This window comes from Narcine bancroftii, chromosome 4 (genome assembly GCF_036971445.1).
Source record: "Narcine bancroftii isolate sNarBan1 chromosome 4, sNarBan1.hap1, whole genome shotgun sequence".
Lineage (NCBI taxonomy): Eukaryota > Metazoa > Chordata > Chondrichthyes > Torpediniformes > Narcinidae > Narcine > Narcine bancroftii.
In genome coordinates, this window is record NC_091472.1 from 312607714 (window position 1) to 312632960 (window position 25247).

At 45.9% G+C, this 25247-nt stretch overlaps 1 protein-coding gene across 1 annotated transcript in view; it reads right to left on the bottom strand.

The window, feature by feature from the left end:
* Positions 1 to 23837, bottom strand: part of LOC138762256 (indian hedgehog protein-like) — a 98060-nt gene extending 74223 nt beyond the window's left edge. The window contains exon 1 of the mRNA XM_069935933.1: positions 23473 to 23837. Coding sequence (XP_069792034.1) covers positions 23473 to 23775 — 303 coding nt within the window. The 5' untranslated portion in view covers positions 23776 to 23837. The remainder of the gene's footprint in view (positions 1 to 23472) is intronic.
* Between the last annotated feature and the right edge of the window lie 1410 nt (positions 23838 to 25247).

The window sequence follows — 25247 nt, forward strand, 5'->3', positions numbered from 1 at the left end:
CCATGAATCAGAGAAGGTGAAGCAAAAAAGAGTCCCCTCAGTGCCCACTGGGTGTCCATGGATTTGCCTCCCACAGTCTCTGAGCCCACACACACTCCAATTCCGTTCAAGCCATCAAGCCCAGATCCAAACCTCCAAAATGACGAGGAAGCCTTCAGCGCCCAGTGTCCTTCAGGAGTCCTTCTTGCCCTCAGCATCCTCTCGAATCCCAGTTGCAATGCCTGGTGTGAGTCCTTTGGCCTCAGGTCAGCAGCAGACTGAGGCTTGTGTGGGTTCCTTGCCCGCAAGTCGCCGCCAGCTCGGTGCCTGGGACTATCCTGCAGCCCCAGAGCCCACCATCATGGTCACTGCCCCTTGAGATCGTCACCTCTGCTTCTCTTTCTCAACAGTGGCAGGGAGTGGGGTGGGGGGGGAGGTGTTCTCCCCGTTACTGGTCCCCTACGCTCGCCCAGAATCTGCAACCCCTGCCCAGCACAGGCCAGCTATCTTGGGACCAGACCCTGCAGTCACAGGATTTTAAATAAAACACCATCAACTCCTCAAACAGTCTGTTTAAAGTCTGTACGGAGCCTTCGGCAGTTGGACTGAGTGTTAGGACCCTTCGGAGGTGTACTGCGCAACCTCCCCAGGTCCACACCAGCAGCTAAAATTTTCCTTTTCCTCTCTCAATAGACACCCTTGCAAGCTCTTCCAGACACTTGGCCAACTCCCCTGTGAAATCTGGCGATTGAATCTTTCTTGAGTATTATCACTGAATGTGACCATGCATCTCATAGCTGTGATACAGTTGGGCGGTGAGGAACGTCTTGCCCACAGAGAGTGCTCACGGTCTCCACTGCCGGTAGTGATAGTGAAACCGCTAATCCAGGCTTTCACCAGACAACTCAAAAGGATCTTAAGGGGAAAGAAAAATGTGCGGAGTCACAGGGAAGGAATGGGAAGAGCTTGCTCACATCACTCAGTAGGAAAATGTCATAGAACATGGAACGTAGAACTTTACAGCACAGGACAGGCCCTTCAGCCCATAATGTTGTGCCGACCTGTATAAATCTACTCCACAACAATCTACCTCACATTCATAACCCTCTATTCTTCTTACATCTATGTTCCTATCTATCTAACAGTGCTTTAAATGTCCCTGCTGTACCAGCCTCCACCACTACCCCTGGCGATGCATTCCAGGCACCCACCCCTCTCTGAGTTGTTGTTGTTGTTCGTCCTTCGTAGTCGAAGATGACCATGACTTCATAATCAAATGGGAAGTCATGACTCGTGCTTGACTTGGATTAAAGTGAGGGAGAGTTGCGCAGGTCGTCAGCCTCACTCTCTCACCCCGGCCTATCTGGACCCAGTGGCAAGACAGAGTCGAGACGGCTGGAGACAGGTCAGGATGCAGTGGATGGCCAGCAGGGTTCTGTGTGTGTCTCACCATGTCCTCTCAGTGTTCTGAGTAAAAATCTTACCTCTGATGTCTCCCCTAAACTTTTCTCCCTGGGGAAAAAAATATGAAGATTGTCCACCCAATCTAAGACCTTCATAATCTTATATGTCTCTATTTTTAAAAAATTTAGACATAGAGCATGGTAACAGGCCCCATGGGCCCATAAATCCCAATTACACCCTATTAACGGACAACCCCTAGTATATTTTGAATGGTGGGAGGAAACCGGAGCCCCCAGGGAAAACCTACGCAGACACAGGGAGAAGGTACAAACCCCTTACAGACAGCGCGGGATTTGAGCCCTGGTCCCGATCGCTGGTGCTGTAATGGCATTGCGCTAACCGCTACGCCGACCGTGCCGCCCCATTAGGCCAACTGTCATCCAGTCCTCCCGTTCCAGAAAGATTCTATGGTTCCCTGACAGTATCCTCTCCCCCCCTCCTCCCCCAGTGCCACACTGTATTTGAGACAGGGCTTGTTATATCAAGGATGTTATTTGTCTAGCAGACCAAACAAGAACCACATCCAACTGTCTGTTTTGTGATGAGGAATTTCACTGAGAGTTTAAGGCAGAAACATTATTATTCTATGATTTAGTGAATAATGCAGGTGAAAAGAAAAACAGCTTTGTTGAATGAAAGTTCCAAAAAAGCTTTTTTTTAAATTTATCTGTTCACCCATTTAAGATGCCAGCATTTATTACCCATCTCTAATTGGGCCCTATGCTGACCATTGTATTCCACCATATCAACCCCACTTGCCTGGGGGGAGAACGCCCCTCATTTAATCGGAGAAGCAGAGGACATGACCACGGCAGCGGACCAGCGAGAGGCTCAGCGGACGAAGGACCCACACAGGCGGGATGGTGACTCCTTGTTTGCCTTACAACAGGCAGTAGGACATTTTAACCATAAAGGAATCTTGGATCTTGAATCTAATCTTTCATGCCTTGGCTATTCACCTTCCATCTAGATGCCTCCTAACTCCAGCACTGTCTATAAGGAGTTTGAACGCCCTCCCCGTGTCTGCGTGAGTTTCCTCCGGAGGCTCTGGTTTCCTCCCACCCTTCAAAACATACGGGGGTTGTAAGTTAATTGGGTGTATTTGGTTAAAACATACGAGGGTTGTAAGTTAATTGGGTGTATTTGGGCGGGACAGGCACATGGGTCAGAAGGGCCTGTTGCTGAGATGTCTGTCTAAATTTATATTTTTTTCCCAAAAGTAGACTTTATTCACAATAAATTATCTACACAGGAAAATTGTTCAAAAGGTCTTTCCACCCTGAGTTTTATATCCAGAGGACATCTGTACGAACACCAGAGGACATGTGTACAAAGTGAAGGGAAGCGAGATTAGGGGAGACATTGGGGGTAAGTATTTTTATACAGAAAGTTGTGGAGGCCTGGAATGCCTTGCCAGGAATGGTGGTGGAGGCTGAAACATTGGGGGCATTTGAGAGACTCTTAGACAGGCACATTTTAAGGAATATATGGGTCGGCACCATATCAAGGGCCAAAGTGCCTGTACTGTAATGTTCTATGTCCTATAGTGTGTTCTGTACATCACTGTACCTTGTTACTCTCATTTCCATTTACACCATTACCACCCCTGTGGCATCTTGTTGCTTCTCCCCGCTGTAGTTTGAGAGGCTTCCCCTCGATTTCAGCCCCTCAATGCCCAGTAATGGGAGGACTCTAGACGATGGTCCTTCCCCATGGTGCCCTCGCATTGGCTGCACCAAGCTTCAGTGCGTCCCTCAGCAAATACTCCTGCAGCCTTTATAAATGTGACTGAAAAACTTTCCTTTCTCACCTTAAACCTGCGGCCTCTTACTGTAGACACGTCCATAATGGGATAAATACCCTATATTTCGTCATGTAAGGTCTCATTTTTGAATCTGGTGTATAAGTTGACTCCTGAAGACTTGATATACATTGAAATATACGGTATTTACCCTAGCTATATCTCTCATTATCTTAGACACTCAATTCGGTCACCCTTTAGTCTCCACAATGAAGATAAGTCAAGCCTTTCCAATCTCTCTTCATAACTAAATACCAATTACTCCTGAAGAAGGAGGGGGTTTTATTACTGTCCAGAGTAGATTAGAAGGCACACAAAAGACTCGATCTGGAGCAACAAAGAATCTGCTGGAGGAACTCAGCAGGTCAAGCAGGATCAGTGTGGAGCAAAAGCATGGTCCAGAACCCTTTGGCCCTGAACCCTTCATCAAGACGGAGTAAAGAGGGGCGATAAGGCCGATACTCTGGATTTTTTTCCCCCAGGATAAAAGGGGAAGACGTGCATTTGAGCTGGGCAAGAGGGAGCAGTTTGAGGGAGGGGGGGGACGTTTTTTTTATAAAGAGAGGGTTGGGTACTTGAGATGGGCTGCCAGGAGTAGTGATGGAAGCAGATACAATAGTAGCCTGAAGGAGCCTCCAGATAGGGCAGGAGAATGAGAAGAAGATGGAGAGATGTCTCTCAATTGCAAACAGCAGAGTTTTTGTTTCATTTGGGTATTGTGTTCAGCACAGGCACGCGGGCCAAAGGGCCTGTTCCCTTGAGGTATTGATCTATTAAAATAAAAGCTAGAAAAACTCAGCAGGTCAAACAGCATCTTTTATATTGCAAAGAAATAGATACATAACTGATATTTCAGGCTTAAGGTACGCTGTAAAGGACACTGTTTGGCCTGCTGAGTTTCTCCAGCATCATGTTTTTACTTCAGTCACGGTGTCTGCAGACCTCCGTGTTTTACTCCTGTACTGTTCTATGTCCATTAACAGTCTCTGCAATCATGACTCCATTAAGTGTGAAGTTGTCACTGCACACTCCCAGCCAGTATTCATTGTCATTGGCTTTGTCTTTTAGATTTAAATGTTTTAAATTTAAATTTAGACATACTGCACAGTAACAGGACATTTTGGCCCATGAATCCGTGCCGCCCAATTTACACCCCATTAGCCTACACCCCTGGCACGTTTTGAATGGTGGGAGGAAACCGGAGCCCCTGGGGAAAACCCACGCAGACACGGCGAGAAAGTACAAACTCCTTACGTACAGTGCGGGATTCAAACCCTGGCCCCAATCATTGGCGCTATATAGGCCTCGCGCTAACCGCTCTGCCGTGATGTCCGTCCAATTTGACTGGCCAAATTGAATTGCCTCTCATTTCTGAAATATCTTTTGTTTCTCATTTGTATAGAATTATTTATGGGACCTCCTTCGATATTCAGGGTAGGGTTGTGGCAGACGGGAGTGAGTGGGGAGAGGCGGTTGAATATAGCTAACACTTTCTGCTTATGTTTTACAACATAATGTGGGCTCCATTTTCACATTTAAGAAACGTGTGGATGGGAAGGGTGTGCAGGGCTCCGGACAGGGTGCAGGTCAGCGGGACTAGACAGAATAATAGTTCCACAAAGACTAGAAGGGCCAAAGGGCATGTTTTCTGTGCTGTAATGTTCTATGGAAATAGGCTCTTTGGCCCACTGTCCTTGCCAATCAAATTGTCTGCCCCATTTACCAGCGTATTAGCCCAGATCCCTCTAAACCTATCTAAATATCTTTTGAACAGTTCATTGTTCTGGCACATACCCACCACCTTCTGCGTGGAAAAATGTACCCCTCAGGTCCCTTTAAAATCTATTTCCTCTCACCTTAAATCTATGCTTTCTAGTTTTAGACTTCCCTACCCTGAGGAAAGGTCATTAAACAGTATCAAAGATCAGTATGGCCTTTTTTTTCCATCCACAGACAACACTTACTGGGAACTTTGCTTAAATAGGGCTAGTAGAATTATTGAGGACCCTTTCCATCCAGCACACAGGGTCTTTGACCCACTTCCACCAGGAAGGAGGTACAGGAGCCTCAAAATCAGGACTGCCTGGCTGGGAAATAGCTTCTCCCCATAGGCTGAGAGATGGATGAACAAGAATTGAGTAAATCATCCGAAAATAGTTAAATTTTACCTCTGTGTATATATGTAATTATTATATATGTTGTGTGTGCGTATGGAGGTGCGCTGTGGTCTGGAGAAATGCTATTTCACCTGGTTGAATAGTCCGATGAGAATAAACTTGAAGATCACAAGCAAAACCCTCCCCAGTATTGAGAACATCTACAGGGAACGCTGCAGTCGGAGAGCAGCAGCAATCATCAAGGATCCACAACACCCAGAACACGTTCTATTCTCGCTGCTGGCATCCGGAAAGAGGTCTAGGTGCCACAAAACTTTCCCCACCAGGTTCAGGAACAGCTGCTCCCCCTCCACCATCAGACCCCTCAACCACAAACTCCATCAGGGACCCATTTAAGGACTCTTTACTTGGTGCACTTTATTGATTTTTTTTGTCCTCTGTATTGCACAGTTGATTTGTTTACATTTGTTATCTATTTACAGTTCTTTATTTGTTTACATGTTTACATTGTGTACAGTTTATTTTATGCACGACCTGCCTGGCCCACAGAGGAAAAGGAATCCCAGGGTTGTATGTGATGTCATGTATGTACCCTGACGATAAATCAGAAATCTGAACTTGGTTTTTCGAGGTTCTTTTAAGACTTGCATTAAACAAGGGAGTTTTCTTCACTACTGATGTCCAACGCAAAGACATCAATGGATTGAAGATGGGTTTCCACTCATAGCTGGAGTGAAACACAAAAGTCTGCAGACGCTGTGATTGCAGTAAAAGTACACAGTGCTGGAGGACCATAGGAGATAAAGATATATTAACGCCATTTCAGGCCTAAGCTCTTCTTTAAGGAAACTTGGAAGGGCTCAGGCCCGAAACATCGATAATATGTGCTATGAAAGCTGCCACACATAGTTCCCTTTTCATTTCTACATGTCAAATCCCATAACACAAGATAAGGTTTTTTGTTCTATTCTTCCTTGTGGCTTGTGTCTTGTCTCTTCACTCAGTCCTAACACAACTTCTCACTCCCCATCCTCTTGAACTTTCTTTTGCCACTTTTGAATGTTTATCTGATTTTCTTGGAAGGTTCTCTCAACTTTTGGCAGAGAGTTCCAGAACAAAAGTTTTCTTCATCCTCCAAACAAAGACCGCAGATGACAAAAATCTGAAATAAAATGGATGTAAAGAAGCTTCTTTCTCTCCCCTCCCAGTCTTGATGAAGGGTTTCGGATGAAATGGCGACCATTCTGTTTTCTCCTGCTGATGCTGCTTGATCCCGCTGAGTTCCTCCTTTTGCCTGTTGGCCTGTGCTCCTCCTCCCCCAGCCCTTCCAATTCGAGCTCCTGCCTATGTTTTACTCCAATCTTGAAGAAGGTCTCAGGCCTGATAAGTTAACTATATATCTTTACCTCCTATGGACACTACAAGACCTGCTGAGGTTATCCAGCATTTTTATGTTTTTACAACAATCCCGTCTGCAGACTTTCAGGTTTCACTCCAGCTGATTGCATTTAGTTTCACATTCCAGAATTTCAGTCAACACAATAAGGTTTTGTGATTTCTAACGTGAAGTATTGACTCTGTTTCTCTATCCACGGAGGTCGTGTGACCTACTGAATAGTTAATCTGAATTCTTCCACCCCGCACACAGCATCTTTCAGCTGCTCCTGTCGAGGAAGAGATCCAGGAGGATCAGAGCCAGCCCCACCAGGCTGAGGAACAGCTTCTTCCCACGGGCAGCAAGAATGCTGATCAACCCAAAGAACTGCTCACACTGACCATCCGAAACTCTCATAATCATGAAACAATATCTATTAATCTATTTGTAGAGATGAAATACTTGTCCTGCATATGTATCGTTGGTCTGTACGTGTGTCATGTCTGGTTGTGTGTTTTGCACCGAGGACCGGAGAACGCTGTCTCGTCAGGTTGTACTTGTGCAATCAGACAACAATAAACTTGACTTAATCAGTTTCTATTTTGTTCTCAACTTTCCTCTAGTTTTACTGTCAATCACCTTACTTTTGTCTTCTTGGGTCCCGGCCCCTCTGCTCATAGATGTGGCACTGATGCAGCTGATTGAGCTCCTGTTTCACAGCACCAGGGACCTTGGTTCAATGCTTATGTCAAGCGCTGCCTACGCGGAGTTTGCACCTTCTCGCTGCGACTGCGCGGGTCACCCATGCACGATTCTTCCCTCTACTTTCCTCTCACACCCCTTGGGATATCGGCACATGGGAGGCAAGTAGGGGAGCACTGTATCTAGTTTCAGATGCCTCCTGGAGCTCGGGCTGCAGTTCCGGTCACCCAGCAAGTTGGAAGGGGTGCGAGAGGTTTCACCAGATGGTGCCTGGGATTGGAGGGTTTGAGAGGTTGGGTAGGCTGGGTCTATAAAGTGAATGCTCATTGTTTTCTAGATTCAAGATTCCTTTATTGTCATGCAATAATACGGAAAATGTAATAACAGATAAAATTTACCAGGATAGACAATTCTAAAATTTAAGGTCACCCACCCGTTTTTTTGCACTGAGGCATTTTAAAGACCTGCTTGTTTTTATCTTAAATTGTAGAGTTACAGCACAGGAAACAGGTCTGTTCCATCCAAATTCCCCAACATTTCTGAAGGGTGGGAAGAACGTTCAAACTCCTTGCAGACAGCACCAGGACACCGGCGCTGAAAGAGCGTTGCGCTGACCGAGATCCTGACCATGCCACCCTGTGTGGTGTACCATTCAATGGTTCCATATTCAAATCTACCACCCATTTCTGTCTCCAACTCATCCACTAGGGGCAATTTGCAGTGGGCAATTGGCCCACCAGCAGGATTCTGGGATGGGGGAAGGAAATCCCTGCGGTCCCAGGGAGAGCGTACAATCTCTGCATGGGCAGTGCCCAGGAACAGCACTGAACCCGGGGCTGCCTTCAGTCCAGCCCTGATGCTGAAGGGTCTCTGCAATTCAGCTGCGGTCAGCGAGGGTGAATAAATGCTGATATTGTCAGCCCATGAATAATTTTTTTTAAAAACACCTCAAGAATTTTAACGAACAGTGTTCCACTTTGGAATTTTGAAAGCGGAGTACAGCAGACAATTGAAACCCTCCACACCCCCACCCCCACTTCTATCCAGAATGATAAGAAGACACAAGGGGCTTGCTCATGTCTGGGAGACTGGGAAATGGCTTCGCTGATCACCTTCGCTCTGTCAGCATCAGGGCCAGGGATCTCCAAAGGGTCAACCATTTCAATTCAGCATCCCACCCCCATGCTCACATATCTGTCCATGGCCTCATGTACTCTTTCACCAAAACCTCCTGTAAATTGGAGGAACAACACCTGATTTTCCATCCAGGCCCTCTCCAACTGGATGGCATTAACATCGACTTCTCTGGTTTCTTCTAGTCCACTCCCCCTCCCTTCCCCTTCCCTCTGTTTTCTCTCCTTCAGCTCTCCACCCCCTTCCCTCTCTATTCACAGAGCCATCCCCCCTCCCCCGTTTGCAGCTGTGCCCTCCTCCCTTATCCACCTATTACCTCCTACCTTTGGGACTGTTATTCTCCCCCTGCCCCTTCCCTTCCCCCCCACCACCACTTTGTTTGGGCGCTTGTCGACATTTTTCCAGAACTTGATGAAGGCTTCAAGCCCAAACTTTGGTTATGTATCTTTACCTTTGCTCCATAAAGTGCACTGTTTGACCTGCTGAGTTTCTCCAGCGTCGTGTTTTCACTTTAACCGTGGTGTTTGTAGACTTTAGTGTTCTGCTCCAGGAAGACACAAAAGTGCATTTGCAGTGTGCTCCAAATCCAAGGCTCTGAGGAACATCACCATCTCCTTCCCAGTAAAACATGAAAATCCGTAGACACCGTGGTCGAAGACACTGTTTGACCTGCTGAGTTTCTCCAGCAATGTGTTTTTTACCACCACTTCCCATCCTTCCTCTATCAGAGAACTACTCTGTCTTCACCCCATCACCTCAGCTTTTTCTCTTCTACCTTTACCACTCATGCCCTCTTACCCTGTGCTCTTCCCGCTGCCCCTTTCTCCTCTCTCCTGTCCCCATCTTTTTATCCAAGCTCCTGCCTGAAGTTGTTTATACCTGATGAGAAGCCCAGGCCCAAAACGGAGGTTACCCTTGACTTCCTATCGACGCTGCATGACCTGCTGAGTTTCTCCAGCACTTTTGTGTATTGCAGATTATCATCGCCACCTCTTCATCCAAACACAACCTGCTGGAGGAGCTCAGCATGTCAAACAGCATCAGTGGGTGGGAGGGAAGTAAACTGTCAGGTTTCAGGTTGGAACCCTTTGTCACGACAGACCTCGTTCCCCTCCTCCCCCCTCACTGATATTGCTCGATCCGCTGAGTTCCTCCAGTCGATGTCTTTTGCTCCAGATCCCAGCACCTTGCAGTCTCCCGTCCTTTTCCCACTGGCATTGCAGCTAATTGGCCGTGCAGTGTCCCGGGATAGGAAGCAGTCTGTGCTGTTTCCACTGGGCCACCTTTAACTGGGACAGTGACTGCTTCTCCACTGAACATGACTCATCCCCGGGGATCGGAGAGGCCACGTTCGACCAGAAACGGGTCTCTTTCTAATCTCCTTTTCCCACTGGTTTAATCTGCACGCTGGTGCCAGCTGACACCGGGGATATGAGTGTTTGTTTCCTGATCATTGGGGAAGTAGGGGATGCAGAGGAGCGAAAAATAAAAGCAGGGTGAAAATAAATATTCCAGAATGATATGCACCTACATGCTGGAGAAAATCAGCAGGTCACCCAGCTTCCATTGGAAGTAACAAAGGGTATGGCCACACAAGATACGCCTAGTTGGGCACAGATAGAATTGGCAGTTATTCCTGAAAAATTTTCAAATGAATTTTTATTTCGATGGAATAAAAATTTGCTACGAACTTATGATGTACCAATATTGAAACATTTAATGAATTTATGGACAAGTAAATTACATAAAATGGGATTCAAAAATAAGTGGTCGGGAAGATTACCATTATATAATAATCAACTTGTTCCTTTCACGGTATCTAATACTATTTTGAAACAATGGGAGGAGAAAGGAATACATAATTTATCTGACTGTTTTTTAGAAGGTCATTTTTGTTCTTTTGTAGAATTGCAAAAGAGATTTGATATAAGTGGTTATTCTATATTTGTGTATTATCGGTTAAGATCTTTTGTAAAACAGGTATGCGGTCGTCAAATGAATTTACTGTCTGAAACTGATTTTGAGAAATATGTGCTCTCATTTCCAAAAAAGGGTTATATATCAGGTTTGTATCGTATTTTGTTGGAAAGTGAAAGTAAAATAGATTTGGATAAAGATAAAATGAAATGGGAAAAAGATTTAAGTTTAACAATAACTGAAGAAGATTGGTCTGAAATCTGCCGTAATATGTTCGAAAATTGATTAATGCTAGATTGGCGATGATTAATTATAGTTTTATACATCAATTATATTTAACACCCGAAAAATTAAAAAAATTTGGTTTTAGTAAGTCAGATCTTTGTTTTCGTTGTGATCAGGTTTCCGGTACTTTTTTACATGCTGTTTGGTTGTGTGATCGGTTACAACAATTTTGGAAAGGTATTCAATCTGTATTTAATAATCTATATAATCTTCATATTGTATTAGACCCTGATATATTTTTATTAGGGAATATGCAACCGTTGATTGATTTAGAATTAGATAATTACCAGATCTCTTTTATTTACTTAGCGCTGGCAGTGGCCAAGAAATGTATAGCGATTACTTGGAAGAATAGAAATGTACTGTCTTTAGATAGGTGGTATTCAGAGATGAAGTTTTGTTTGGTTATGGAAAGAATATCTTTTTCTATACAAGATAAGATGTCTTTTTATGAGTTAAAATGGACCCCATTTATTGATTATATACAATTTAAATAAGTTTGAATTAATCATTTTTTTCTTTAAAAAAACTTTTTATATATATATATATATGTTTTCTATATATATGTTTTCTTTTTTCTTTCTTTTTTTTAGTTTTTTTTATTAGTTGGTTTTTTTTTCGTTTAAGTTCTTTTTGTTTTTGTTTTTTCATATATTCTTATATAATAAAAAATTTTTGGATTAATAATTAATACTTAATTTTTTTTGTTTTTTTTATATATATCGATCTTTTTTTAAGATATATATTTTTTATTTTTTTTTAAATTATACTAATAGTATTAATTCTTCACTCTTTATCGTGGGGGTGGGGAGGGGGGTTTAGGGGTTAAAAATAGTTTTTTTTTAGTCTTAGTTTTTAGTTGTTAGGGGGAGATGCCGAGATTGGTATTGTATTAACTATGTTACTTTGTACTTGTATTACTTTATTTTGTATTTTTTCTGTACGTGAATTACTTACTTTCTTTATATGTTAAAATAAATAAATAAAGTTTCAAAAAAAAAAGGAAGTAACAAAAGGTAGTAAAACCACGGAGATGCCGGAGGAACTCAGCTGGTCTTCCAGCGCCCATAGGAGGTAACGTATATAGCCAACATTTCACCCTTCTTCAGGGTGTGAAATGAAGGGTAAGCAACGTTTCAGGCCTGATCCTGACACGGACGCTGCGTGACCTGCTGAATTTCTCTAGCACGTTCATGTACTGCACTCGACTCCAGCGACTACAGACTTTCTCGTTTAACTCCATTCTAGAGAAATATTCAAGGTCTGAAATAAACAATGATTTATACCATTCTGATGACTTTACATCAACAGCTTCATCACAACTTCTATCTTTTACCAGCGTCAACAGTTCACGCCTTAAGTTATACCTTTAACGCAGTGGTTCTCCACCTTTATCTTTCCACTCACATCCCACTTTAAGTATTCCCTATGCCACTGGTGCTCTGTGGAATTGCTTAAGGTGGGATGTTGGTGGAAAGAAAAAGTTTGAAAACCACTGCTTTAATCGTACCTAATTGACTCGTTATGTGCACAGTTTCAGAACGCCAAAGAAAATGGGCCAGTGACAATTTTTCTCAAACCAATTATTTCAGTAACAATCGGGTCTAGAGCAGTGATTCTCAATCTTCCCTTCCCACCCGCATCCCAGCTTCAGCAATCCCTTACTAATCATGGAGCATCGATGGCAGAGGGATTACTTAAAGTGGGATGCGAGCAGAAAGAAAAAGGTTGAGAACCACTGTTGTAACCGCTTAGATCCCAAACACTGGAGTTCCAACTCTAAATGCCTGCCTTCCCCTCAACACAAGAAGATCTGGCTTATGTCTCAACGTCTCCTAAAAACACAATACTGGAGAACGTCGGCAGGTCTATTAGTCTGATATCAGTAGTTGGAAAGTCATTGGAGTCAATCCTCAAGGACAAGGATATGAAATATCTCGAGGTGCTTGACATGATAGGTCCAAGCCAGCATAGTTTCATGAAGAGAAGATCCTGCCTGATCAACCTATTGGAATTTTTTGAGGTAATCTCAAGTAGGATGGACAAGGGAGAGGCCGTGGATGTTGTGCATCTGGATTTTCAAAAGGCCTTCGATGAGAGGCTGCTTAATAAGATGAGAGCCCATGGAATTACAGGAAAGATATTAGATTGGGTGGAGCATTGGCAGAAAGCAAAGGGTGGCAATAAAGGGATCCTTTTCTGGTTGGTTGCCGGTTACTAGTTCTGCAGAGGTCGGTGTTGGGGCCACTTCTTTTTACAATGTCTATTGATGATTTGGATTATGGATTGAATGGTTTTGTGGCGAAGTTTGCAGATGACACCAAGATGGGTGGTGGAGCGGGAAGTGTTGAAGAAACCAAAAGGTTGCAGAGAGACTTGAACAGTTTAGGAGAGCGGGTAAAGAAATGGCAGATGAGATCCAATGTTGAGAAATGTAAAAATGTACATTTTGGAAGAGGAAATAAATGGCAGATTATTATTTGGATGGGGAGAAAATTCAAAATTCGGAAGTGCAAAGGGACTTGGGGGGTCCTAGTTCAGGATACCCCAAAGGTGAACCACCAGGTTGGATGGGCAATAAAGAAAGTGAATTCTATGTTGCCGTTCATTTCCAGGGGAATAGTGTATAAGAGTAAAGAGGTGATGATGAGGCTCCGTGGGGCACCTCATTTAGAGTCACTGTGTGCAGATTTGGGCCCCTTAGAAGGGATGTTAGAGAAAAAACAGAAAAGATTTACCAGGATGATTCCTGGAAGGCGAGGGCTAACATATGAGGAACATTTATCAGCTCTTGGACTCGATTCATTGGATGGGTGAATCCAGGACAAGAGGGCACAGTCTTAGAATTAGAAGGGACCCATTTAAAACAGAGGCGAGAGGAATTTCTTTAGCCGGAGGGTCGTGGATTTGTGGAATTTGTTGCCACATCCAGCTGTGGAGGCCCGATCATTGGGGGAGTTTCAGGAGGAGATAGATAGGTATCTCATTAGTCAGGCTATCAAGGGATATGTGGGGGAGGGGGGGAGATTGTTCTCCCCTTTTCCAGTGCCCTGTGGTGGTCAAAACAATTGAGAGGAGCCACCAACATTGTCACTGAATAATCCGTATCCTTTGGAAGGATAAATGAATCAGCGTCAATGGTTTATCCCAAGTCAGTGTGGAAGACCCTGTTAGACTCAGTCAACCCCAATGAGCAGACCAATCAATCAGACACTCACTTAAGGACTCTTACTTGTGCACTTTATTGATTTTCTTTTTTTATTCTCTCTGTATTGAACTGTCAGTTTGTTTACATTCATTATCTGCTTAGTTCTTTATTTGTGTACAGTTTATTTTGTTCACTACCTATAAGTGGGAATTCTGCCACGCCCGCAGGAAAAAGAATCTCAGGCTTGTATGTGACTCTGACAATAAATCCGAAATCTGATGTCATGGGTGCCAGACACCCGAGGTGGACACACATTTCCCAGCCTCTATCACGGGAATGGATTGCCTTCCAAAGGCAATCTAACCCCCCCCCTTGAGAAAATGAAACCTTCCCAAGCCCCCTCATCGGAGGTCGCTGAGCCATAACCACTCACAATGGAAAAGCAATGTTTGCTTGGCCACTGAGAACTTTGAGCCCTCCTCACTGGAATTACACAGAAACCCAGTGTAAACATGGAAAGAAACTTACCAGCTCCCAAACCACCTCCACATTGAAAAGGTCCTGCCCCACTTGCGGCAGAATCTTTGAAGTCCCACATTAGTCACGTGAAAAACCATAGAATGGACGTCAGTGTTAAATTTCAACAATTGCTCCAGTAAATTCATAAAACACAGAATATACAACACTACAGCACAGTGGCAGGCTTCTTGGCCTACTAATTCTATGCTGTTCATAATGCAAGATTAAACTAGGAGTACGCTGCTTGTGCATGATACACAGTCTCCTATTCAGTCATATCCTGGCCGGCTGCATCACAGTGTGGTACGGTTGCTTCAGAGAAACTGATAGGAGGTCAATCCACAAGACCAGAAGAATGGCAGAGAGTCTCCTTACCCACCCCATCGTCTCCCTGTCACTCCACCCCCTCCCCCCCTACCACTGCTTCGAGACGTGATCTACCAGGATCGTTGTCTGAAGAGGGCACACAAAATCACTGAGGACCCCTTCCACCCTGCACACAGGTGCTCCCGTCGGGAAAGAGATACAGGAGTCAGCACCACCAGGCTGAGGAACGTCTTCTTCCCACAGGCAGTGAGAATGCTGAACAACCAAAGGAACTGCTCACACTGACCATCCCAGACTCTCATATTGGTGAAACAATATTGATTTATTTAACTGTATAGATGAATACTTGTCCTGCATATGCATTGTTTGTCTGTACGTGTCTTCTGTCTGGTTGTGTGTCCCTGTGTTTTGCATCGAGGACCGGAGAATGCTGTTTCGTCAGGTTGTTCTTGTACAATCAGATGACAATAAACTTGACAACTTGACTATTGAATGTGTCTATTGAGAAGCTTCTGAAATCCTGTTTTGTTTTTAGATATTTACAGATTTGAAATTTCTTAAATACTATATTACTGGACTTTCCATTTGTATATCCACCAGATTTAGTTGATAATATTTTTCAACTGAATCCTTCTCAGAAAGGATTAGTTGGAATTATATATGATAGATTTTTGAAATTATGTCTAGTACTTCAGATTATAGGCTTGGGAACTAAAAACTTGCAAGACCCATGTCGGAGGATCTATGGGTCAAGATTCTTAAACTGGTGAATACATCGTCAATATGTGCCCGACATTCATTAATCCGATTCAAAGTGGTGCATTGTATTCACATGTCCAAAGGGAAGCTGGTTTGTATATTTTCTAACATTAACCCTACTTGTGACAGATCCAAATCTGATATTGCTGCATTGACACATATGTTTTGGTCTTGTCCATCCCGAAATCTAGTGGAAAGAAAATTTTTAACCTCTTCAATTATACTCCAGGTGGAGCTACGACCCAATCCAATAACTGTTCTTTTCGGGGTTATCGACCAGACATAAGGAGTTTTTCTGTACCTATGCAACACACTGGCCTTTTCTACATTGCTGGCTAAGGAAAGACTCTGGACCTCCAACAGTGATTCAATGGTTTTCTCATATTATGCCGTGTCTAAGCTTAGAAAAAAAATAGATATCATGTATTTGATTCATCTGTGAAATTTGAAGATATAAGGTGACTGTTTATGTCTTATTTACATATGAGATAAATGACTCTAATGCGATTAAATGTATTTACTCTCCCAGATGAAATATAAGTCTTACCTTTGCTTTTTATTTTATAGTAGGAACCAAAAACTGAAAAATATATGTAACCCTCAGGACAATCTGCTCAGCTGTATTTTGTTAGCTTTTAATTTTTTTTATCAGAGTAGGTTATCTGGGATTTTTTATATAATACTTTTGATGTTTCTTTTTTTACCCATCACAGTGGAGGGGGGACCGAGTTTATACAGTTTGATCTTTATATATACATATGTGATACTGTATTTTCAGTTTCGTTCCATTGTACTGTATTTCTTACAAAAACCAATAAAAAAGAATTTGAAAGGAAAGAAAAAACCTGTTTTGTTTCTGCTTCCACCACTACTCCTGGCAGCTCGTTCCAGGCACCCACCACTCCTCTGTATAAAATCATCTTTCCAACTCATCTCCTTTAAAACAAACACCTCCCCCTCCCCACCAATTCTCCTTAAACATGTCCAGCAGTTATGTGACATTTTAACAAAAGCAAAAAGAGATTCAGATTCTCTGGCCCATCCTCGCCTCTCTTGATTTTATTAAATTCCATCAAGCCTCCGACGTTCCAGAGAGGTTTGTCCAACCTCTCCCCATCGCTCATACCCTCTGATCCAGGCAGCATCCGGGTACTTCCGTACACTTACAGGATCGGAGTGTATTGGCATGGACGTGTCGCCAAAAGTGTTGTTTTGCTGCAGTGTTACAGGTGCAAAATGGCTACAAATTACATGTTTAGAAAATAAATAAATTAGTCCAAAAGAAGAGAAAAGGTGAGGTAGCAAGGCACTTTAAAGCCTTCACATCCTGACACCAGAACCACACACAATACTCCAAGTGCAGCCGAACTAAAGTTTTATCTAGCTGCCACATGACCTCCTTACCCTCAGATGTGCTATCCCACCAAGGCCACCCGCAAATTGGAGGAGCACCACTTGATTTTCTGTCTGGGCGCTCTCCAGCCGGGCGGCACTGACATCAATTTCACCGGTTTCTGCTAGCCCACTCTCCATTCTCCCTCCCTTCCTTCTTCCACCCCCTTCCCTCTCTCTCCACAGAGCTCCCCCAAGTTCATTGCTGTGCCCTCCCTCCCTGCCTTTGAGACCGTGCTCCTCCCCCTGCCCCAACCCCCACCACCATTTTGTTCGGGCACCTGCCAACGTTTTTCCAGTCCTTGATGAAGGTCTCAATCCCGAAACATTGTTTATGTATCATTATCTTTCCTCAGTGAAGGACGCCGTTTGACCTGCTGAGTTTCTCCAGCGTCGTGTTTTTACTTCAACCAGCCGTCTGCAGACTTTCGTGTTTCATTCCTTACCCTGGCTATTTAGAATGACTTACAAATTGAATTTCTTGTGGACAGTTTCTTTCTTGAAATTCATTAGTGGAATCTGGGCAAAGCCGTCATCGCTAAACGTGCCGAGTAGATTGTGGTTAACCCACCTTCGTGAATCACTAAAGTTCATGGGGCATCGTATACATGCTTTGAATTATCAGAGGGTAGCACAGTCTGTGTCTGAACAAACAACTATTGGGAAGTTTGGCAGCTGCTTTTCCTACATCACCATCTATATTGAATTCTACCCTTTGTTAATTCAATGGTGCTGTTGAGCTTTTAAAAATAAATCAGTTGGCACTTTCACAGAAGAAATTGAGATTTGCATTTTTATAGCACCCTTCACAGTGTACTTCACAGCAAGTGAAGGGCGGACTGCTGTAGCCATATGCTTCCAACCAGCGTATCGCAAACTTGGATGAGCAACAATGACAAAAATTACCAACGTAGTGAATGTGGACGAGCATTGACTCGGGAGAATGGGCAACACCTCGAACGTTGTGGGATCCAAATCGAACCTCAGCTTAATACTACACAGTTGCCAGAGTAGGGATTTGAACTGACAACCTGCAGGCTTGGAGGAAGGATTTCTGCCCAGTTTGCAGAGGAAATGATGGCTGAGACTGATGAACAGATCATACAATCCCTCCGAGACCCTACTAATTTATTTGACTCTACTACTTATTTTTTAAATTTTTAGTAAAAACACAAACTGCTATAAAACATTACAGCACAGAAAACAAGCCATTCGACCCTTCCAATCTGTGCTGACCAGCTAGTCCCACTGACCTGCTCTCATTCCATAACCCTCCAATTTATTTTTAAAACTCAAGATTGAATCTGCATTCACTACATCAGATGACAGCTCATTCTCTACATCGGAGAAGCTCAGTAGGTCAAACCGTGTCCTTTATATAGCAAAGGCAAAGATACAGAACCGACGTTTCGGGCTGGAGCCCTTCACAAAGGATGAGAAAATGCCGGCAGGCATCTGAACAAAAGAACGGGGGTGGGGGAGGAAACAAGGGCAGGAGATGATAGGTGGAGAAAGGAGGGAGGGGACAGCAGCAGTAAGGGTGAAAGGGGTTGGTAGGACTGTGTGGGTGAAAGAACTGGAAGGACAGGAAAAGGGGGGTGGGGAAGAAAAGGCATGCAGGTTTAATGGAAAGTAGTGGTCAATCTTCATGCCTTGTGGCTGGAGGGTGCACAAGGTGTTGTTCCTCTAATCTGTGGGTGGTCAGGGTGGGACAGTACATAAGGCCATGGACAGACATATGAGAGTGGGAATGTGACCCAGAATTGAAATGGTTGGCCACTGGGAGGTCGCTGTGGTTGCAGATGGAGAGGAGAGGGTGCTGAGCAAAGCGATCTCCCAGTCTGCGACCGGTCTCTCCGATGAAGAAAATGCCCCAAAGGGTGCACCAGATAAGCCCTCTGGATGTACAGGTGAAGTGTTGCTTCACTTGAAAGGCCTGTTTCGGGCCTCGGACCCTGGTGAGGGAGGAGGTGTGGGCACAAGTGTTGCACCTCCTGCGGGCACAGGGAAAAGCGCCAGGGGTGCGATGGGTGGGGAGGGATGAGTGGATGGGGGAATTGTGGAGGGAGTGGTTCCAGTGGAAGGTTGAGAGGGAAGGAGAAGGTAAAATGTGTCTGGTGCTGGGATCCGGTAGTAAGTGCTGGAAATTCTGGTGAATGATGTGTTGGATGCAGAGGCTGGTGGGGTGGTAGGTGAGGACAAGGGGGATTCTATGTTTGTTGCATCTGGGGGCAGAGGGGGCCAGGGCAGATGAGCGGGGAATGGAGGAGATGCGGGTGAATTAATGTGGAGGAGGGGAAGCCATGGTTGTGGAAGAAGGCAGACATTTCAGAAGATCTCATCCTGGGAACAGATGTGGCAGAGACGGATAAATTGAGAGAAGGGAATGGAATCCTTGCAGGGGACAGGGTGGGAGGACGTGTAGTCCAGGTAGTTGTGGGAGTTGGAGGTTTTGTAGTATATGTCAGTGGAAAGATTGTCTCCCGAGATGGAGACAGAGAGATTCAGGAAGGGGAGGGTGTTGTCAGAGATGCACCAGGCGAGTATGAGATCAGGGTGGAAGTTGGTCACAAAGTGGATGAAGCTGACAAGTTCAACACAGGTGAATGAGGCAGCGCCGATGTATTCGTCGATATACCAGACGAAGAGTTGGGGGGGTGTCTTGCCTGCATATGGATTGCTCCATGAAGCCTATAAACAGGCAGGCGTAGCTGGGATCCATGCGGGTACCCATGTCTACTCCTTTGATTTTGTTCTTTTGTTCAGACGCTCGCCAGCATTTTCTCATCCCCCGATAAAGGGCTCGAGCCTGAAACATCCGTTCTGTATCTTTGCCCTTGCTACATAAAGGAGACAGTCTGACCTGCTGAGTTTCTGCAGCACTTTGTGTTTTTACTTCATCCATGGTGTCTGCAGAATTTCAGAAGTAATTTTTATATACGGGCTGCATGTAAATATGTCTACGACATTATTTGCATGTTTTACACTGTTTCTCATACAGTTGTATGATAATTAGTAAACTTGAGCAAACAAATATTTATATTTATTCTTTAAATTTATGTAATTGTATATAAATATGATATATATTTTTTCTATAACGATAGCCATATATTTATATAATTTTAAAAAAATCTACACATACAGCACAGTAACAGGGCCATTTTGGCTCATGAGCCCATTCCGCCCAATTTAACCTACATTTCAAATGGTGGGAGGTAACTGGCGCCCCTGGGGAAAACCCTCGCAGACACGGGGAGAGCGTCCAAGCCCCTTGCAGACAGAGCGGGATTCGAGCCCCGGTCCCGATCGCTGGTGCTGTAACGGTGTGGCACCCGATGATATGATGGTCTTCAGTGGTCACCTTGATTTTCCTGGCATGGGTGCACACCTGGAGACTTCTGTCCCTAACTGATTGGAGAGATATTGCACCTAAGGAGATTACCGCGTACAGACCATTCCTGAATCGAACCTTTCTCAAACAAAGAGTTTAATTTGCAGCTGCAATATTCACATGCACACACTTGCAGACACTCCATTGTCAGTGCATCCGGGTGCACCTCTGCCTGATGTACTGCAATGGTTCTCCCATGCTTTTTCAGAAACACCCCCAAGCTTAAGAGAGAGTAAAGGGCAGCCACCATTGGCGACCAGCACCACCTCACGTTTTCCATCCAAGTCGCACACTCCCCTGACACAAAGCCACCCTGTCGCTCCTTCATCTTTTCTGCTTCACACTTCAATATGTGACACAAGGATTGATGGCAGGCCTGCTCCTCAATGACAGGTTATTAAATGCTCTTAAAATTCGAGGATACCCAAACAAACAAGACTGTAAGAGCAACTTAATCACCGGCTTGAGAGCAACACTTACATCCCCTGAACACATTTTTTAAAAATCCTGTGAGTGACCTATGGGTAAGCTGGAGGACACAGTGCTTTAGTACATAGTGCCGAATGTATTCTATAATAGAAACGGTATTCATTAGTGGAACTGAAATCTTGAACTAACTGAGCAATATTCTTGAGTGAAATTTGAGCCAATAAATGATTTTCTGTGAAGGACAATCTTATTCTCGGCACACACTATGCATAAAACCTTTGTATATAAAAACACACACACACACACACACACACATCCACACACAGTACACACACACACACATCCACACATGTACACATGCACATGTGCACACACACACACATCCACACACAGTACACACACACACACACATCCACACATGTACACATGCACATGTGCACACACACACACAGGTACGTACACACAGATACACACACAGGTACACACATACACACAGGTACACACACACACACAGGTACACACACACAGGTACACACACACATGTGCGCACACACACACAGGTACACTCACACACACGTGTACACACAGTACACACGCACACATCCACACATGCACATGTGCACACACACACGCACAGGTACACACACACAGGTACGTACACACAGATACACACATATACACACACAGGTACACACATACACACAGGTACACACATGTACACACAGTACACACACACATGTGCACACACACACACAAGTACACACACACACATGTACACACAGTACACACACACATCCACCCATGCACATGTGCACACACACACACACACAGGTACACACACACAGGTACACACAGTCCACACGCACATGTGCGCACACACACACAGGTACACTCACACACACGTGGACACACAGTACACACGCACACATCCACCCATGCACATGTGCACACACACGCACACACAGGTACACACACACAGGTACATCCACACAGATACACACATAGGTACACACACACATGTACACACAGTCCACACGCACATGTGCGCACGCACACACAGGTACACTCACACACACACGTGTACACACAGTACACACGCACACATCCACACATGCACATGTGCACACACACACACACACACAGGTACACACACACAGGTACATACACACAGATACACACCTACACACACAGGTACACACACACATGTACACACAGTCCACACGCACATGTGCGCACACACACACAGGTACAGACACACATGCACAAACACTGAAATACAAATATATGCTGGGACACTCATCTGAATAATATACACACACACCCAGTATTTAGAGGTGTGTCCACGCATAAATATACATTCACCAACCACACATTTTGGAGGCCAGAGGTGGATATACAGATGCAAACATTCACTCACACGCTTGCATATTTGTACAGATGTACCTTCAGACACACAGCCTCTCTCACACACACAGAGACACACACACTCAGACACACCTCTGCAGACACAACACGAACAGACACACTTAACTAAACACTTCCAGAGAAGCAGGTTCACCTCCACATCAATGCAGGTCCCCGCGCCTGGACAACCCCACGATCTCGACCCGTGGCTTCTGCCCCACCATCGGCTCGGCGGGTGCGCTCACTGCGGAACAGCGCGCAGGAGGACACGAATGACCCTCGGGCTCCCTCGTGGTCGCGCTGAAAAGCCCCACGGTGGATTCCAGCTTCCTCCCTCGCTCTGTCAGATGCCCTCCCTTGCTCGACAGCGTCGCCCCAGCCCCAGCCCCCTCCACACAAGCCTGACCCTGAACTCCGCGTCGATTCTCTCGACAACAGTCTCAGGTTCACTGTGACAAAGGTTATTGTCAGTTGATCTCAGCGAGTGGAAATAGACCCTGCCCTTAAAAACAGCGCCCAGAACGGTCGCTTCCTTTTTATTTCAAGGGGGAAAAATTGAAAAAGGACAGCGCCGTTCTTGTTTTGGAATAACCTAATGCTGGCTTAAACAAATATCCTGTGGGATAAATAACATATTTTCTTTTTTTAAAAAAATACACATTGCACTGGAGTGGAAATATTGAATAATTGCAATCATTTTTTCTGGTCTAACACAAATGAACTGCAACATCCACATAAAATGACATCTCTCTTTCCCTTGAAAGCGGTGGAAACTCCAGAACGGGTGACCCCCCACCTCTCTCTCTCTCTCCAACTGATCAGGAAAGGTTCATGTGGTCCAGAGGTGCAAAGGGCATTGAGTGTTTGCAAGGGGTTGGGTAAACACGGGTCGCCAAAAACAGTGTCCCAGAGGACGATTTTCTTTCTTCTTCCCAAGATCGCTTGCCCTGCAGAGAATGCAATTCACACTTGCTCGCAAAAGGGGCCGGGGCATTTAAAAAGAGAGGGGGGACCACCAGAAAAGGGTGGTGGTCTCAGCGTGGTCAGCTTCCCCAACCTTGTACAGAGAAGACGGGGAAAAGTTTTTTTTTAATAAAATCAACCTGTCTCGGCCAAGGGGTTTTACTCTGCCGGGCACCTGCCCAAGGTTCCCTCTTAGAAGTCTGTTGATTTTACACTTTAAGGCATGTTTACCGCGTTAAAGGCGTCGGAGAGATCAGGGGAAGGGAAGTTTGTTTTGAGTTATTCGCTATTTTGCGCCGATTTGCCCGGGCTGAGGGCGCTGGCACGGGCGGGACGGGCCGAGCGGCCGCTGTCAGATGGTCCTACCTGTGTCATGAGCCTGTCCGCCCCGGATTTCTCCTCGTCTTTGAAGATGATGTCAGGGTTGTAGTTCGGAATCAGGTCCTTGAAGCGAGACGCGTTCCTGTTGATCTTGTTCTCCGACTTGCCGCTGGCTCCCAGCGTTTTCTCGGCCACGTTCGGGATGAACTGCTTGTAGGAGAGCGGCGTCAGCTTTCGATTATGCCTCCGTCGGCTGCCGTAACCTCTCCCCGGACCGCAGCCCGTGGCCGCGGGGCAAAGGAGCAGAGAGCAGGCGGACACCAGGACCCACGCCGTCCACGCTTCCATGACTGAGCCGGCGTGAGGGGTGCGGAGAGTCACTGGCGGATCAGGGGGAAGTACTGGATGATCCTCACACCCCCCCACCCCCCCCCCCACCCCACACCCAGGGGGTATCTGTCACCACCCCCCCCCCCTCCCTCCCCACCTTCCCCCCCTAATCTCCAAAGAGAAGCGATCAGCCTCGGCTCCCGGCGCCGATCAGGAACCCCATCCAGTGCGCAATCTGTGTCTCCGCGTCCCCGGGAGCGCAGCGACCCGGCTGCAGACCGAGATCACAGCTCCCGGAGCCAGCGACCTCTCTCCGGACGGGGCATGGGAGTCCCGCGTGGGGGTGATCCCGCAGAGAAACGATGCCAAGATGCCTGTCCCGTGAGGAAGAGAGAGAGATCGAGAGAGAGAGAATAAGGGAGATGGAGAATGAGAGAGGAGATGGTCAGAAATGGAAATAAGAGTTGCCAAGACGGGGAACCGTGTTGAGGGGAAAGGGGATACAGAGGGCAGCGAGGATAGGGAGGAGAAACACAGAGAGGGGGCTTAAAGAGTGGTACCAGGGACAGAAGTGAATGATACGCGGGTAGAGGGAGGCAGAGAGAGAGAGAGGGATGATAGAGCGACAGGGGTAGGGAGAGAATTTAGCACCAGACAGCAAAACGATCAGGAACGGGGGGGGGGGGGGTAGGAGAAGGTGCAGGGAGAGAAAGGGGGGGGGGAGATGGGGAATAGCGAGAGAGACAGGGACTCGGAGAGAGCGAGGTGGGGAGAGATGGGGAAGAGAGAGGGAGAGGAGATGGGGGAAGAGAGGGAGAGGAGGAGAGAGGCAGACAGAGAGAGGAGAGAGATGGGGAAAGAGAGAGAGAGGGAGAGGAGGTGAGAGGCAGACAGAGAGAGAGAGAGGAGATGGGGAAAGAGAGAGAGGGGGAGAGGAGGAGAGAGACAGAGAGAGAGAGAGAGGAGAGAGGGATGGGGAAGAGAGAGGGAGAGGAGATGGGGAAAGAGAGAGAGATGGAGGAGGTGAGAGGCAGACAGAGAGAGAGAGGAGAGAGATGGGGAAAGAGAGAGGGAGAGGAGGAGAGAGAGGGGGAAAGAGACAGACAGAGAGAGAGGGGGGAAGAGACAGACAGAGAGAGAGGGGGGAAGAGACAGCGAGAGGGAGAGAGAGAAGGAGCAGAGGATAACTGGGAGCCGATCTGACTGGGGGGGGGGGGGGGGAGCAGCAAAGGGACGCTGGCGAGAATCAGAGGGCGAGTGACAGACGCCGCAAGGAGCCGGCGATCGGGCGAGAGAGAATTTCGCAGGTGATAAAGTGAGGGGAAAGTCAGATGAGAAGATTCCCCGGGGCCAGGGGAGGAAGCGGGGCTTGGTGGGGGCAGAGCGGGGCGGCCGCGCACGGAGGAGCTGCTGTGAGCCGGCAGAGCCCGGGCAGAAGGCGGACGGAGCGAGGCGAAGCCTCTTGAACACTGCAGAGCTGGAGCGGAGCT